This window comes from Apostichopus japonicus, chromosome 5 (assembly GCF_037975245.1).
Source record: "Apostichopus japonicus isolate 1M-3 chromosome 5, ASM3797524v1, whole genome shotgun sequence".
In the NCBI taxonomy this organism is placed as follows: Eukaryota; Metazoa; Echinodermata; class Holothuroidea; order Aspidochirotida; family Stichopodidae; genus Apostichopus; species Apostichopus japonicus.
Genome location: NC_092565.1, coordinates 1,337,327 through 1,354,917, shown reverse-complemented (window position 1 = coordinate 1,354,917; position 17,591 = coordinate 1,337,327). Strand labels below are relative to the sequence as shown.

Below are 17,591 nucleotides of genomic sequence, written 5' to 3'. Positions count from 1 at the left end.
CCTCCCCTCCCCACCCCACCCTGCACTGAAAATTTCTTGTAAACCCCTAAAAAACTCCTTTTCATACTAAAAGCTCTATCCAACACTAAGCAGGTTATACAATTGATGGATCTAATGATGTGAGTAAATACATGTACTTGCTCTTTGAAACCGAGTTCCACTTTCCTGAAAAAAGGCATCCCCCCTCTTTGCCAGGCTAACACCAGCCTGCGCCCTGGAAATGTGGCTTTGGTAACCAGAGCCTGGCTTTTGAATTTTCTGTATACTATTTGTACATAGAGTTACACATTTTGGGGGGCGCTCTTCAAAAATACCTTAGGTCCCCACAATGTGTGTTGAAAAATTTTCAAGAAAGAAGAAAAAATTAAAAAAAATTAAAAAGCCTTATTTTCATCTAAAACATGCAAAATAAGTTTTTTTATTAGCAAAACATTATGGGGACCTGATACAGGTCCCCACAATGTTCACAGTCCCCATAGCGAAGGTGTGTTGTCACATGCGGGTCCCCGTAAACCACCTTACGCAAACACACGCACGCACACACACACACACACATACCTGTTTAGGGCTCCAAACGGGGCAGTAGGTTTTAAAGGGGATAATCGGGGATATTTGTTCTAAGGGTCATATGACTTAAATATTAGCTGCACTGGCGTCATTACCCTCTGACTCTTTAAGGTGGCTATTGAATCAGTCCAAATTATGCTTCCTTCCATGAAGGGTCCCTTACCACCCAAGTGTGGACACACATAGTATAGTGCCCTTAACATGAGATCGGGGCTTGTCCCCATTTTGTATGTTACAGTCATTTTAGTGTAGGAAAGGTACCTGTTACATTCAAATTGAGGACATCCTATTGTTTCACTGTTCCCTCTGACCTATATCTCTTACCACAAGTTTTAGAAATAAATGTGAGGGCTGTCATTGCATGGTTGTCCATATCATGAATTTACATGACAATGTTGGGTTTTGTAAGCCATTAATATGTCTGCATGGCAACCTCATGTTTACATATACTGCTTGGCATCCAAGGAGGGACATGAAGAGGTTCTCCTTTGGAGTGGTCCCCTACGTGCCTATATGTATCTTTCATTGTCACATGTTTGGTACATACTGCTACCATCAGTTTATCTAGACCTGGCCTGTTATCTCTCATTGAGACTTGCTCAACATCTTACATGAATAGTCATATTGTGGGATAATGAACTGCGCATGCTCCCAATGAACATTTAAAAGGTAAGCTGTATCGGCCCTCAATGTAGCATGCAACACTAAATAGGGATTTACTCAATGAAATAGAAACAACTATGGAAAGAAGTGTTCTTCATTCTACAACAAGCAAACATGTATTTATTTTAAACTCAACAAAGATAAAACACATTTAAGAGAAGATAGATAATGGTTGTGTGCAACATCCCATAGTGTCAGAGAATAGTTGTTGAAAACTCAAAGAAAACACAATTCATAGAAGCTATGACAGAACATGCATGGAAATGCTGAGGATGCTCTTAACAATGATAAACTGAAAACCAAAATCTGATGAATTAGCACCACAAACATATTTACAACGTCTTGCCAGCTGAATAAATCACTAATTTAACATGCTCTATACCAATCAATGATAAACATGTATTATGTTCAACCTAAACATCGGGCTACCTTAACTACTTTGGTTCAACACATTGACTCTTTTTAATGTATTGTTATATGCTACTTTTGTGGGCCAGTAAAACTAACCTTTTTGCAACATATGTACCTGTGTTGCAGCAAGTAAAATCCAACTATTACACTGTAAAACACTGTTAAAAAATTTTCATGCTTAATTGCTTTCAGAATAGCAACTTTCCTTCAGACAGTTACTTAAACCATTAAAGACATAAAGTTGATGAGGAACAAGCACATTCAGAAACCATAGTTTTTTTTTTCTTCGACTTTGCTTGATTATTGAAACTACACTAACACAAACTCAAAAACTGTGTCATTCTGCAACAATAATGAAACATTTGTTATGTGCATAAAAATGTAGAAGGTCTTTAAAAATCCAACAGAAAACACAATTTATACTTTCTAACTTAAACCAACAAATTAAGTCGTCTCTAAAATAACAATGATGAAATAAAGCAGAACATGAGATTTCTTCATCATATTTTTGGTCCTGGCAGTTATATTTGGTGTTACGTGCTGAGTGGTTTTGAGGTTTATTCTCGATTCCTTCGAGAGAACATGCATGAATAGCTTTCTTTTCAAGAAAATTTTGCTGAGATATGTCTTCAATCAGATGACAGCCAACACAAAACTACCTTTATCACCACCACACTCACCTCACTCAAACAATCATGAAGTCCTGTAACATATAATCAGAAGGTTGAATGAGGAAAAAAGCTTACAGAAACCAACAGTTAAAATTACAAACAATGAAAAAGAGTGAAAGACAAAATTTAAGGGCTAAAAGTAATAATACTGTTATCAGTATATGCATGACCTTTTCTCTCTGTAATTAAAGGCCAGGTAGTTGTACTCAGTGTGAATTCAACTGAACTTGCATAATTTGTTAACTACTTAAATGGTTAAAAGCAACAAACCTCCTTTCCCAATTTGTTGTCACAAAGTATGTTTGAATCAGTTTACACTGATTCCACCACCACTTCACCAACAATAGGCTAGTGATGACATTAGATGTCTTCCTGTCATTTAAGCTCCCAGAGGTGGTGAAGTGACCTAAACTGGTCATTCTAGTATGTGTGTAAACTATACTCAAAAGTAGTGAGTCACATTAGGAACACACACAAATAATTTAAAGCACCCTGGAATGCAACTGGGGATATTAACAGTGCTCCCCGTTTACAGTGTGCGGTGACCTAGCGTGTTGTACACCTCTGGTACATTCACACCAAGGGTAGTACTAACATCAGTTTAGTCAAAAGTTGCAAAACTGTCCACATGATTCACTCTCATACTCCGTGCTCCTCTAACCCCCCCCCCCCCCCACCTCTTGCTGGAACACAAAGGAAAAGTGACATGGCTTCCAGTAGAGAATAATACAAGAAAACCATCCAACTGGTGGCAAAGCTACAGTAAAAAATTAGGTTTTATCCAAGCTTTATCCCTGGCATGATAGTCACAGCAGCTCTCTTGTAAACTCCAGCAGCTCTGATCATCTTGTTCTGTACTTAAGGTCCTTAAGTACATCAACATTCACAGGACACCATGCAAATCTGTTTCATACTTGTTGGCATACAACTGCAGACATGTAGGACCAGAATATAACAGTGCTCCCCAATTTCAATGAACAGAACTTGTCTAACTCATATTCACACCTTCTGTTTACATTGTAATTTTAATTAGCTAAACATATGTATGTATTAGCAAAAGACAGACCCACACATGTCTATGAACCCTAGCACCCAATGGGGATACTTATAACAGTGCTCCCCATTGTCAATGTGTGATCACCTGTGTACTCAATCCTCTGATTGGCCCACTCTTCATTTGAAGTCTCAACCTCTCAAAAGTCTATAAGACTGTCCCTAACGTATGCCTGTTATTAAAAATGATACCATTTTACATTCTCACTGATGAAGCTATAAGTTACAGTTTCACTAAGGTAACTATGAAATCAGTGCAAGAGACCTCTTCCTGACTTTCTAGCTCTTGAAGTTATGCTGTTTCGTACAAAGTCCTTTACGTTTCTCCAATTTCTTTTCTGAAGACACCTCTCTTTCTTCAAGGTCGCCTGAATAGCTTCCTTTCCTGGCAGCTTTTGCATAGCTATGAAGTTACCCAGGTGACGCTTAACTGCAGCCTGTTCTTCTTCTGACCAAGGTACTTTTTTGGGTCTAGAGGGCACTGCTGTTTTGAATTTATTGGCTGTTTTGGTGAGGGGTGACTCCTTGAATTTCTTCCTTATAGTCATACTTTCATCACTGACAAGTGGATGTTTGGTCCCTATATCACAAAAAAAAGAGAAAAAGTAACAATAAAAAAGTAACAAATAATAATTGGCAGGGGGAGGGGGCGGTTGGTTTTTGTATTGTGTTTTGATATATTTTCCTTTGCATGGTGAGTGGCCCTACTTGTTAAGCTTTGCAAGGTTTTCTAGGCCACTTCCTCATTTATGTTAGTAATTCTTTACTGTTAGACATGTACATTGAGGAGAAACAAATAAATGAAATGAAATAGTTAAATGCTCTTCGATAAAACAATAAAAAAAATCTGATTAAATATATATCTCGGCATTTGTGGTCTTCCAGAGGGTTACTTTCTTTATCCTTAGACTTGTACTGTTTTTCATTACAGGAAAATGTAAGTCATAAAAAAGTGCTATTTCTAACAAAATGACAAATGCTGGGGATGGAAGTTAGATTTAAGCTTCAGATATTACATAAGTGGTAGTTTTGCTCTACATACAACATTTTCCCTCAATGTGAAATTCTCTTTTCTAAGAAGTGGCATTTCATAATAGCCTCATATCTGTAACATAGTAAAGGAGTAACACAATTGAATGTAAAAAAGGCAACTGAGTAACTGCACTTGATTGAAGTTGAAGCAGCAAGGGAACCAAACACTAAAGCAAGATGGAACAAATAAAATTAAAAGTAATATTCCTCTCAAAGGGTTTTGTGAAATCATATTAGGGATGGACATAACTTGCTCAAAACCAACTTGAAAAGAACTAGAGTAAAACAGCATTCTTACATCAAATTAGGAAAAGTATGCTTTCCTCTTTGGTTTCATTTTGGACACAATGTTTGGCAGATGTGGCATAAATAAGAAAAGCAGGATAAATTGAATGTATTCAATACTTGTAAGAGTAGCTTGGTATTTTAACATCTTAAGGATATAAAGCTATGCATCTATATCATGAGATAAATCACACCTGTTTCTGTTTGCTTGGCTTGCAAAAGGTCACTTTGTTCTTCTGTTTCTTCTGACTCTTCTTCAGATTCATCAATCTGGTTCTCTTGAATTTCTATTGGATTGAATAAAAGATTGGATTGAATAAAAGATTGGATTGAATAAAAGATAAAAGAATAAATGATAAAAGATATTAACAATTTCAGCATTGCTGATAGAGAGTTCAAGTAACTCTCTGTGTAATCCATCTGCTACATGAATTTCATTCAAGCTTTACCTACATCAATAATATGACATGGAATTGTCCACAGAAATTTAAATGCAATCAAGATTACCTTCATCTTGGTTTAATTCCAATTCGTCCAGATTCCTTCCTTGCAGTAATGTTCCAGGATCCCCAGAGTTACCTTCTAGTGCAACAAGAAGTTTGGAGACCTTTGCTACTTGAATTGCAGGATCTGGGAGGCGGTAAAACTCACGATGAATTCTTACATCGTGGCCAAGAAAGTTTGCTAAAACATCTAATTCATTCTCCTTCAAGGCCATAACCTGAGACATGACAGCAATGTGTTTTCTTAACTGTGTGGAACGAAGCAGGTCTGGTCGCTGTGCACCACTTAAAGAAGATAAGGTACGCAGTGAATCACAGCCACGAATATGATGATTTGATCCCTCTAAAACAGCAAATACGAATTGGTTGCTGCTACTGACTCCCACATCACTCCTCAACTTCAGAAGTTCATCCAAGACTTTTTTCATCTCTTCTGTGATAAGCACTGGAACAGTCCTTCCCCGTTTCCCCACTATTTCGACTCGCCACATCACTTTCACAAGATCTTGTTCAAACTTGCTCAATGCTTGTGCATCAAGGACATGAGATGACCCTTTCTTGATGTTGGAATAGTCTGCCACTGAAAGTTTGGATATCTCTCCTTGCCGTTTCCGGTTGAAAAGCATCAGTTGTGTAAGTACAACATTTGACAACTTCTTCCAAGCATTCTGAACCTCTTCTGGAGATGTTGCTGCAGATAAGTCGTCCATGCTGTTCTCTGACTCTTCTTTTAAGTACTTAGTAAGTAGCACCACATCAGAGGTCAAGGGAAGGAGCTTAGGATTATTTCTTTTGCCTTGGTAGATTGTGCGTAATGCATGCGAAGACACCTCCACATCCCAATTCTCTGTCAGTAGTGTATGAACACTCCTTGCTTCTGTTTCTTTTGTTGTGTTTCCTTCAATCAATGCCTGGCTTACCAGCATCATTGCCACCTTCTTTAATGTATGACCAATCTTTATTGCCAGACTAGGTTTCATGTAAGTGTGTGTTTCATCATCAAATCCAGATAAGCTTCTTACTGCTGCGAGAACAATGCAAAACCTTGGTGGGAAAAACAAGTCCAAAAGGCTAGCATCTTTGATTTTGCTAACAAGTCTGAATTCTAATAGCAGACGTGCTACTTGTCTCAGTTTTGTTCGCAAAGGGCCAAACTGCTCCTGGTCATGGCCATGTTTGAAACAAAGCTTCTTTGCCAAATCCATAATCAGTGGATCACCCTTGATGCAAAGAGACACATCATCTGCACGAAGAGTTCCTAACAACGTATGTGCACTGCCTCCTTCTTTGCAACCTGGAGGCGGTGGCAACAGCTGACGCGACTGTTTGATGAGACCTCTTCTCTTTTCCTCTTTTACCTTCTGCTTCCTGAGTTTACACTTGTGTCTGTAGAACTCGTAACGTGAATAGTAGCCCAAACAGTCTACACATGGTTGATAATCTGATGGTTCAGCCCAGCCACTTGGTCGATATACTACAATCAAAGGTCCTTCACCTTCCTTCAAAACTCTGTAGTTGTGTAAATGGTTTCCTAAGTTCCGTATTTTTGTCCAGAGTTTGTCCTTCTCGGTTCCTTTGGCAGCTAACCACTGAGCGACAAAAGATTCATCACTATGTTGTGTCATATGTACTATCAATTTTTTGTGAGGATGAGAGCACACATAGCAGTATGCTGGCTTATCATAGCTTCTTGAAGTGCTTGTGTTGTTTGTTTTCATGACGTAAACTTTACTTTCTTGTGCAATAGATAGTTTTACTCCTTTAGCCCCTGTTAATTCTTCACTATCCTTAGAGCAACCAGCTACACTTTTATTAACAGAACTTTTTCTCATAGCCATTGTTATCATTGGAATAACTTCTGAATGATCTGAATCACTATCTTCTGAATCGGGCACAAATGACTCATCACCACTGTCGTCACTACTTTCCTCTGAAGAATCCACATCTGATTGCCATGCTTCAGCAACAGTCGGGCCTACGCCACCAACTGATTCCGTTTCACTACATTCATACTCCATGTCTGCACCTGTTGAGTTATTATAAGGGTTTGCATGTGATGAATTGGTAGCATCCTCTATATCTGAACCTGATGACAGGCTCTCTTGTCTTTCACAAGATGGTGTGATAGAATGCTCAGTAACCTCCATATCTGAACCTGATGAAAGGCTTCTATCAGCTTCATCACATGATTTGATAGCACAATCCATGTCTTGACCTGATGATAGGTCCTTTTCAGGTTTTTCACGTAGCGCACTGAGAACATCCTTCATGCCTTGAACTGGTGATAGGCTCTTGTCAGGTTTCTTACACGACAAATCGATAGCATCCTCAACATTTGGACCTGATAAAAGGTGCTTGTCTGGTTTATCACATGAGTTGGCAGCAGACTTCATGAGATGAACTGGCAAAAGGCTCTGGTCACATGATAAAAAAATAGCATCCACCTTGTCTTGAAGTGATGATAGGCTTATGTTGGGTCTTTTCCGTGATGAATTGATAGTACCTTCCATGACTTGAACTGGTGATAGGTTCTTGCCAGGTTTCTTACATGACAAATCAAGAGCCTCCTCAACACATGGACCTGATGATAGACTCTTGTCAGGTCTTTCACATGATGAATAGACTCCACCATCTATGTCTGGAACTGATGATAGACTCTTGTCAGGCTTTTCACATGATGAATGGACTCCACCATCCATGTCTGGAACTGATGATAGACTCTTGTCAGGTTTTTCGCATGATGAATTGACTCCACCATCTATGTCTGGGACTGATGATAGACTCTTGTCAGGTCTTTCACATGATGAATCGACCCCACCATCCATGTCTGGAACTGATGATAGACTCTTGTCAGGTCTTTCCCATGACGATTTGACCCCACCATCCATGTCTGGAACTGATGATAGACTCTTGTCAGGTCTTTCACATGACGATTTGACTCCACCATCTATGTCTGGGACTGATGATAGACTCTTGTCAGGTCTTTCACATGATGAATTGACTCCACCATCCATGTCTGGGACTGATGATAGACTCTTGTCAGGTCTTTCACATGATGAATTGACTCCACCATCCATGTCTGGGACTGATGATAGACTCTTGTCAGGTCTTTCACATGATGAATCGACCCCACCATCCATGTCTGGAACTGATGATAGACTCTTGTCAGGTCTTTCACATGATGAATAGACTCCACCATCTATGTCTGGGACTGATGATAGACTCTTGTCAGGTCTTTCACATGATGAATTGACCCCACCATCCATGTCTGGAACTGATGATAGACTCTTGTCAGGTCTTTCACATGACGATTTGACTCCACCATCTATGTCCGGGACTGATGATAGACTCTTGTCAGGTCTTTCACATGATGAATTGACTCCACCATCCATGTCTGGGACTGATGATAGACTCTTGTCAGGTCTTTCACATGATGAATTGACTCCACCATCCATGTCTGGGACTGATGATAGACTCTTGTCAGGTCTTTCACATGATGAATTGACTCCACTATTCATGCCTGAGTTTTCTGTAGGAAAAAACAATGATAAATCATTGATTATTCATAAATGCAGTTAACCTGTTGCAAAAAATTATAGTACCCAACTAGCAACACAATTAAAAATGAACAATAAAAAATATACAAAACTGTCAAATGGCAACATATTGAATAACACCTGTAAAAAAAAATAGCCATTATTTTCCCTAGTATCTTGTATAAAGGTTTGAAAGGTTAAATTATAACCTTAACATTCACCACAGCTTATGGTAACACCAAGAGATCATTTAATAGTTGTGAAAACTTTGGTGAAGAAAATATTCTACGGTCATGTCAAACCACCCCCCCCCCTCCCAAAAAAAAATTACCCCTATCTACTTCATTCAAATTGATTTGTGTATGTGGCAAATGGGGATGAAGAAGCTAAACATATTTATTTTTTTGCATTATGAACAATCCAAATATGACATCACTTCTGATGTAGGAGCAATTTAAACTTGATGACCTTTTGAATTTAATTTAACCTAAGTCTTGTATACATCTGGCATATTCACAGCTGTGGTAGCCTAATTCAATGTCAAACTAGTCATGACCTGTACAAAGTGTCTATTTGCTCCACTTTTATTGTCATGCAAACATACTCAATGAAAATAACCCTAGATGTTTGGTAACAATAACTAGAACTTTAAAAAAGCCTAATACGGAGAATAACAGATCATGTCACATATGATTGTAAAGACATACTTAAAAATGTAAGCAATGCAACCAAGAGTTGAGATTCCTTCCTACCATATTTGCTACAGCAGTTCTGTTGTGAATTTAGCTCATTAGATTTGCCAATTGAGTACAAAATGATGCATACTGCAGGTACACCAAGACGCATGAAATGATGCTTACTGCTTCATGGCAACTAACCCATTGAATTATCTGCTATGGTAACATGGTTACCAGCATTTATTTCTTAAAGTTGCAAAGGATGCAGATTCTACCCTGATATAACTTAAACGGTTCCATAATGCCTTATAACACAATTTTAAGGGATTTTAAGCCCTCCAGGATGGTGAACAGAAAATAAGAAGATACTTGAGTTGTCCAGTGATTGACAGGCAAAAACTACTGGGATCCCTTTGATTGCTGTACAATGCTTATTTATGTAAACCCCTTCCTTTAGAAGTCTGCACAAGTTGGACATTATTCACCATCAGGCCAAACACTGGAAAATCTGAATAACTTTTAAGTCCTTGTTCTTAGTGGTATTAGAAAATTTTGCTCCAGTCACTTATGCATTGCAAGAAATTTATCCTCAATTGATGTAGAGGGTGATCATGCATTTCATTATACCCACATTAACCAATATCTAACTTGATTGTCTAAGTTATTTTACTCAGTACTTGCAGGTATCATTTAAAGGGCAAGTGGACTCAGCTTTGTGCTAATTCCCCAACTATTATAGGACGAGCAGCAGCAAGAATATCCACATGTGCACCTATCTCACAAAATTGCACTGGTATCAGTCATAACATTTCAGCTAGTTGCAGCTTCTCTGTACAGCTCGCCAGAATAACAGGCCTTTGCAGAGTTTATTTCTGGTAGCCACTCCTTCTAAGAAATTTAGTTCACATATTATCACGATAAAGTACTTTTGCACACTAAAACAGTTCCTTTGTAAAACTGAGCCCATTAATATTGAGACAAAAAAAATATGCCTGTCCAGTGTTTTACAAACATATAATGGAGGGAACAGGTAAAGTATAGTGATTAGTATGATTATATGTAGCCAACTAGTAATAACAAAGAAATTTAGACGACCAAGATATCTGTCAGATACAATGTCATTATAATGGAATGAGCAATCAAAATTTTAATTGGCTAAAGCCACCTTACCTGCTTCAGTAACGGCTATTCGTTCATGTTCAAATGTGTGCTGTATGGCATAATATGAAAAATATATAATTAGTTACCTTTTCATACAAGTCAAACCATTTAATGTAGCCCCTGCCCCTCAAAATTAGTTTCTTGTTTTGCTTTGGAGTCTTGTCTGTTTTGAGTGTCATACTAAATTCATAAAACCATGACTGGACTTGATTTAAATAGAGAGTATGCTGGCTAACACAACTTGTAAACTGTAAATCACAATAACGTCAGGGTGAAAAAATATTTTGTAAGCAAACTTGTGGGAGGGATCAGGCAAAAGCTACAACCTATCTAACAAGCTTACTACAACTCCTAAAACAAATCAATAGTCAAACAGAAACTTCAATCTATAAAAGCAAACATATTGGGAACTGAATTTTACCTTTTTCTTCCAAGGCAAATTTGTGACTCCATAGTCATACAATAGCTCTTCTCCTTTATTTATGTCTCGTAAGGCAAATAAGCACATTGCTGGTGTGTCATGGAAATTAACAATTTTTATTTTTGTGTTAATTTCTTGTCTTTCCCCATGGTTTACGAGTCGGCCAAGCATGGGTCCTTCTGAGGGTTCCTGGGTTGAATCAATGCTGCAAAAATAGCATAGAACATAGCAAATATACTACTAAAAAAAGGCCATTCTGAATAAAACATTAAGCTGTAGTCACACTTGCACTACAACCTGTTACTGGCATATTGCACTCATTTGTTGACATTTCTGGAAAGACATTAATCAGATCATCTTGAAGTTAATGACCTAATGTAGAACCATTTATCAATCAGTAGAAGTCATTTTTAATTTTTGACTACTAACCAATACCAATTTCAAAATTATTTGTAAATTATTTCTTTGCAAGAAAGAAATTAAGCTTAAAATGTTTCATGTGAATTAATGTGAAGCAGCAAACATAACCCACTAGTCAGCTGTGTTTCATAGTTGATACCAGCACCAATAATTTAGGTGAAATGAGATAAGATTCTTGGGTCATCTGCTTAAAAAGTTTGGTAAGTCTTGACAGATTGTTTACAGCCATTTTAAATTGCTGAACCACAACTCTACCTAACAACTTTTATTCCTTACACACCACATACCACATATCGCACTTACCAATACTTTTTGCCTTTGAACTGGAAAAAAAATCTGAAACCACTGGAAAGTTTTCTTCTAGTGCATCTCCTTCTTTCCAGGTGCAGAGTTTTCCACTGTATTGCAGCAGAAACTGTCCCTTTGCAAATGATGTGGTGGTTATCACCCCTCTACCTTTAATCAAAATATTGAATGCCGAAGGATATTGTTAATAAGAAACCAAATGCATGAAATGAACAGCACAATTAAAACCGAAAAACAGAAATTTTAAACATAGCAACACTAAATACTGTATGGCTACTACAAAATAATCAGCCCATATTTTGCCCTACTTATGGATCCAGGTAAGATCAACTTCCTGGTGACAGCTTAGTTGTTCCTTGGTAACCTATTATGAAGCTACTATTTTGCCTAATCATATCTGAAAGATGCTTAAGTTACTTTAAATTGTTGATGAATTGTTATACTGTGGATACTTTTCAATGATTACATTGATGGAAGTATTAAATATTCACCTTTCTGTGCTACTTGCAGAACACAAAAACTAGCTTCTTTGTCTTTGACATTAATATATTTTAATGCCTCCTCCAGTGGACCTCCACTCCTTCTGGTCCTGGTCCTCATCACATTAACTGAAACAAAGACGTAAAAATGTATTCCAGAGTTATAACTTGCATGATGAGACATTTGAAATATCACTCAAGGTGAAGTGCAAACAACTGTTACTACAGGAGTTTGTTTCATACATGCCCTTGTTACAATATCCTAACTCTATGACATTAGAGTTGGGCCTTTTTACTCAATTCAATTGAGCTAACTTATACGCTACTTCCAGTTCTCAACGTATGGTTCGAGCTCCTTAAAATTTTGACAAGGAAATTTTTGTTTTGTCCAAATTCAAAATTGCTCACAACATCCCAACCCCATTCCATGGCGTTACATTAATCAGAACTTGCCCACAACAGTGACACTTCTGCTGTAAAACTGTGATAAAAAATAAAGGCCTTAGAAATAAACTCCATGCATGTCTATAGCAGAATACATGTACTCAAGCTTGCTGCTAGTTCTACTTCAGACAATGTCATGATGCCTATTACAGGTCACTGCAAACTTTGTGGTCCTAATAGTTTTAACATTTGTTCCACATATCACTGAGAATTATGAATTGGCTACAGTATGTTCCCTAATTGGATTAAATATCCTAATAAATAGGTACAGGACTCTATGCAGTGATAGAAAATAACTAACCTCAAACTTAATTCACCAGCACTTTTCTCAGGCTAACTCTTTAACTTAAGATAGCCTAGATATGGGCATGTTCAAAGTTCAAGCAATGAAATATGTTGAAGTTGTAGACTGAAAGGAACGAGGATTCATCATAAACAAAGAGACACCATTCTTTGAGGAAGTCACAGTATAAGCAGTTGTATCTATAGTCAAAGTGACAACACATCTCTACAATTTTGGCCATGTCACTTGAGCTCTTTAGTATGAAATGCCCAACCACTGCTGATGAATCAATATATGACATGACAACTATGACTTCTAACACTTTAATTTCCAAATAGCTGTCACACTGCTCAGTGACCCTAACAGTCAGTAGTTTGTCAGCCACTTGCAAATAACTTAAGGAAGACCTCACTGCTAGTGCTACTGTAGTGTGTCATTGTTATTAAAGGCAGTACCCCACGTAGAATAGCCTAGGCCTAAGTACTCCTTCTCCTAGTACTAGGCTAACCTAGTATGATAGGCTAGGCCTAAATATACAGTAGTACTAGGCCTAGTAGCCTAACGTTGTATCTAGTTAGGCCCGTGTAGACATGTGCTTTGACATTATAGCATGTCTACTGCAGCTGTAGTAAGAATTACGACACTAAATAAACTGCGCAAAGTAACGATACAACTACAAGTAGCCTACAGCTAGCTCCTCCGGTATAGGCCTTATGACAGAACAATGTTAACTAGCCTAACCTTTTACTAACCTATCATGGGCCTAACCACTGACGATCCGTGGAACTTTGCAGCGCTTAAGCTTACTGAGCAAAACCCTTAAACTGCTGGGGGATTTCTGTCAAACATTAGTAAAGAAAATCACAAGTGATACCTACCTTATGTAGCTGACAAGTAATCACTTGGATGAAATCGGGGACACACGTGAAGTGGTCATCACCTCTCGCGATCGGGGACGGAGCTTTACAGGTGTGTGGTAATAGACTATATGCGACACTTACACACTTAACACACGCAAAAAGACGTTTTGACGGCCAACCGAGGATAGTGCTCAAACGGCCCCGAAATTTTGAGGGCGGGCTCCGAGAAGTCTAAAAAGTGCTTTCCGAGTGAAAATAAAAACGGGGATATCCCCGTTCTGCGCGATAGCCCCAGTTCACGGGTAATTTTTCCTGTGTGTATCCCCAATAGACGCCGTTTACAGACCCACACACACACACACACACACACGCCAACCTGAATACATAGGTTCCTTTGCTTTTAGCAAGGAACCAAAAACCTGCAGTTCATATGACGTCAGTAAAGGGACCATTTCAGCCAAAGCCGACTGCCCGATATTTACTGTTACGGCGTCATTCAGTTTACTACGTACAGGTAACTACAACACACTCTCCTCATCAACTGAAAAAGTCATCTCCCGAATCTTCCGATTCCGAGGAAATGGGCCTTTACCTCTCAGAACATTCAAAAGCTTTGACAACAATTATTTTCTTGAGGAAGAAGAAGAGGAAATAGTTTTCGAGGGTGATGAAGATATTGGTGTTTTATCCTATCAATTGAGGCCCATTGAAGAAGAATTGTAATACGTTCCCGATGGCCGAGACGCGTTGCTGCCGATGGAAGTCCCCGAGCAGAATGGTTGGACTATCCTGAACCGAAATTGGACGATTGAGCATAAACAAAACCACCATTATTAAGACCATAATATGAGTTAAATTTACTCGAATGTCGATGATCCTGCTACTTAACATAGTAGCAAATCTTCTAGAAATTGTGTTACTTACAGTGCAAGTGCAACCCTATAGTACTAGTAGTAGTAACGTGGGTCTAGACCTAATAGACGTTCTATAACAGGCTAGCCTGTGTAAGTTGTACGTTAAAATCATAACACAAGGCCAGTCACCTAATCTCAATTACTATAGAGCACTGCAACAGTGTAATGTTGTGTGTACTCAGAAGTTTAAGAATGTAAAAAAAGCGTCTCGGAAGTGAGCTGGGTTCCTCAACCATATATACAACAATTTTTTGGAAAGATTTTATTGCCCGAGAATTTTTGATTGTTTATTCCTGGAGGATGCAAGCTTTGTTTGACACAAATTGTGTATCATTGGAAAGCTACGAGTGTATATAAAATGATGATTCATAAATCTGTCCATTTCACCCCCTCTTTAAGTGTCATGTATGCCTACAGATTGTGTCTTCTTGTCATTATGTAAATGAGTATTAATGGTTGACCAGCTTACTGTGATGAGGATGAATTTCCCCATGCTCTTCCTTCTCCTCATATCGGACATGCTTAAATGTGAATGCTTGATTATAGTCTGACTAAATTTGTATATGAAAGGATGAATTCAGGCAAGTTTTTGAGTGGAATTCTTCTTTATAAATTGATCAATGTCTAAAGATAAAGAGTTAATATCTAAACAATGTACTAAGCTTGCACGGTTTCGTGAAAACTTACAACCGGTTTTTCTCTAGCAAAAAACCGAATCTGGCTCAAAAACCGGTTTTTTCCCCCCTCCTGAATTGCATTGAAAACATCCAAATCTCGATCGCTAAGATGCGTATTTTTGAAGCTTATCAACAGCGGGTTCAAGTCTGTTCGTTCGCAGTAAATTGGTAAAAATAAGAAGAATAAATTCAAGAAATGTTACTGCCTTCATGACTCTCATTTTATAACCCACGTTAACTAAACTGAAGTAAATATGTCGAAAAGAAATGTGTTAGTGAAATTGTGTTAGTGAAGTTTTAACATCACGTACACGTATCGTTTGTCTTGTGTTTACTGTACTTCACGAAGTTCAAATTCGTGTTCAGAAAAAAATATCACGGTCATGTTATATTATATGTTATATTTTCGGAGATGAGGGCCGAGCGTAAACCCCATTATGACCAATTAGAGATCGTAAAAAAAAATGCTTTACAATATGATTGGTCCAATGAAGGTACCAAATTGCACGAGGCTCTAGCCATGTTCGCGGGTGGTATCTTGGCGGTAAAATAAATTTCTCTTCAAAGAGTGAAGAGAATTTACCGTCTACACTTCCAAGTTCAAAAATATCACTGGCAAAAGAGGGATTAGGTCGCAAAGAATGTAAATTGTTAACGTTTAAGTTGGAAACATGTGTTCATCAACGTAAACAAAAAACCAACTGAGAGACGCCTTGTCTGATAACTGATAAGAAGAAATGTTTAAAGGAAACTTACAAAGAAAATAAAATCTATTAGTGTACAAAGGAGAATTGTCCCAACAGCAACATCTGTAATTTCCAGCCATGTATGCAACATTTTTACTCCTTTAATATTCCTTGACTCAAGTCTGACGCCAGGTGTCTCTTGTGAATAATGGACTGTGATTGTTACTTGTTGCATCTTAGTTGTTAAACTCAACGCCCCCCCCCCCCGTGATTGTTCTAAAGTTACTTGTTGCATCTTAGTTGTTAAACTCAGAGACCCCCCGTGATTGTTCTAATGTTACTTGTTACATCTTAGTTGTTAAACTCACAGAGCCCCCCCCCCTGCGACTGTACATGTCGTATTGTATTGTGGATTGCGTAATGTACCTTTCAAGTTTTAACGTTCATTTTTTGAACACGAACTGTGATCAATGTGTTTGAAAAGATTTTCTCCATATCCTCTACTATTAAATTGAAGTTAAATAATAAGAACAACACAAAGAGGACAAACACTTTGGATGTAACAATTTATTTGGAACTGCATCTCGTCATTTGAGTGTGTACTTCTCACAACTACTAACGTTGGCCACCAAGGTCAGTTCAATACTACAAGGTACCTAACTGATGCACGCATATATCGGCTGCATAGCCTAATGTTAGGCCTAGCTATCCACCCTCAAGCACTGGTTATGGCGTGTGCGGATCGTAGCTGACAATGTCGTCTATCAGAAAAGCTATCTCTTGTTGCAATTTACTTTCATATTGCAAAAAGAACAGTAAAAAGGAGAAACCAAAGTCAACAAACTTTTTTTTCCAGTATTTGCAATTCACATTTCGGTTTTTTTCGGTTTTTCGGTTTTCTTAAAATAAAAAATAGTACCGAAATGCGGTCGGAAAAAACCGGTTTCGGTACTAAAACCGGTTTACCGTGCAAGCCTACAATGTACCCACTGCTACCTGAGGTTTTCAGACTTTGACCTTGAATTTCAACTGAACCCTCTAGCCTTTAGATGAAAATGGTACCTAAATAGCCTTAACTGTTGTTTCCAGTTTATTACCAAAGTAAGAAAAGTTTGTATTTCAGTATGTGTAAATGCTACATTGCAAAATCTGTTGTGATGTGACCAATTATAGCACGCAATAGCTAGGAAAGTTTCGTAATTATGTTATCAACCTGCCACCTTCACTGATGGTCACCATCCCGGTAAATGAATCTGGAGGATTCATGTCATGGAGGGTCATGTGATGTGTTCCAGGGTGGTACCAAACTGATATTTCTGTGTAGCAGTTCGAGAATAGTGTTAGTGACTTTGTGAAAGATTTGTCGGTTCGGGCATGGGAACTAACGGCATAAGAAGGTACTGGTACTTCATAGCTAATATGCTAACGTTAGACATGCTGGTGTGGCAGTAATGAGTGTCTGTGCGTCCGTAGGACACATATTACTAGGAAATAGTGTCTCATTTGCGTGAATAGTGTCTCAGGGACACTTTCCCTTGCTCT

General features: G+C 38.2%; 1 protein-coding gene and 2 long non-coding RNA genes across 8 annotated transcripts in view; 1 reads left to right on the top strand and 2 right to left on the bottom strand.

Moving 5' to 3' along the window:
* The window catches only part of LOC139967266 (uncharacterized), a 386,449-nt gene that overhangs the window by 340,015 nt on the left and 28,843 nt on the right, over positions 1 to 17,591 (top strand). The gene's annotated exons all lie outside the window — the stretch shown is intronic.
* LOC139967262 (uncharacterized) overlaps positions 1 to 17,591 on the bottom strand; it is a 152,861-nt gene that overhangs the window by 110,287 nt on the left and 24,983 nt on the right. The window lies entirely within an intron of this gene.
* On the bottom strand, positions 25 to 17,587 carry LOC139967254 (uncharacterized). Of its 2 annotated transcripts, XM_071970854.1 has the most exons (8): positions 13,791 to 17,587; positions 12,198 to 12,314; positions 11,704 to 11,856; positions 10,981 to 11,185; positions 10,569 to 10,608; positions 5,190 to 8,714; positions 4,877 to 4,969; positions 25 to 3,945 (listed from the first exon to the last, which is right to left on the bottom strand). In XM_071970854.1, the coding sequence occupies exons 4-8, from the start codon at positions 11,149 to 11,151 to the stop codon at positions 3,617 to 3,619; spliced, it is 4,158 nt and encodes a 1,385-aa protein (XP_071826955.1). In that variant the 5' UTR covers positions 11,152 to 11,185; positions 11,704 to 11,856; positions 12,198 to 12,314; positions 13,791 to 17,587; the 3' UTR covers positions 25 to 3,616. The 2 variants fall into 2 exon arrangements, with proteins under 2 accessions (XP_071826955.1, XP_071826954.1); XM_071970853.1 differs by having other exon boundaries at positions 12,198 to 17,587.

What these genes read in the sequence shown, in the direction of transcription:
- LOC139967254 (XM_071970853.1), bottom strand. Translation starts at nt 11,151, where the DNA reads ATGCTTGGCCGACTCGTAAACCATGGGGAAAGACAAGAAATTAACACA. An exon ending in ATTTGCCTTGGAAGAAAAAG is followed by an intron (nt 10,609 to 10,980) that starts GTAAAATTCAGT and finishes TATGCCATACAG; the next exon opens with CACACATTTGAACATGAACG. An exon ending in AGCCAAGCAAACAGAAACAG is followed by an intron (nt 3,946 to 4,876) that starts GTGTGATTTATC and finishes TTTGTGATATAG; the next exon opens with GGACCAAACATCCACTTGTC.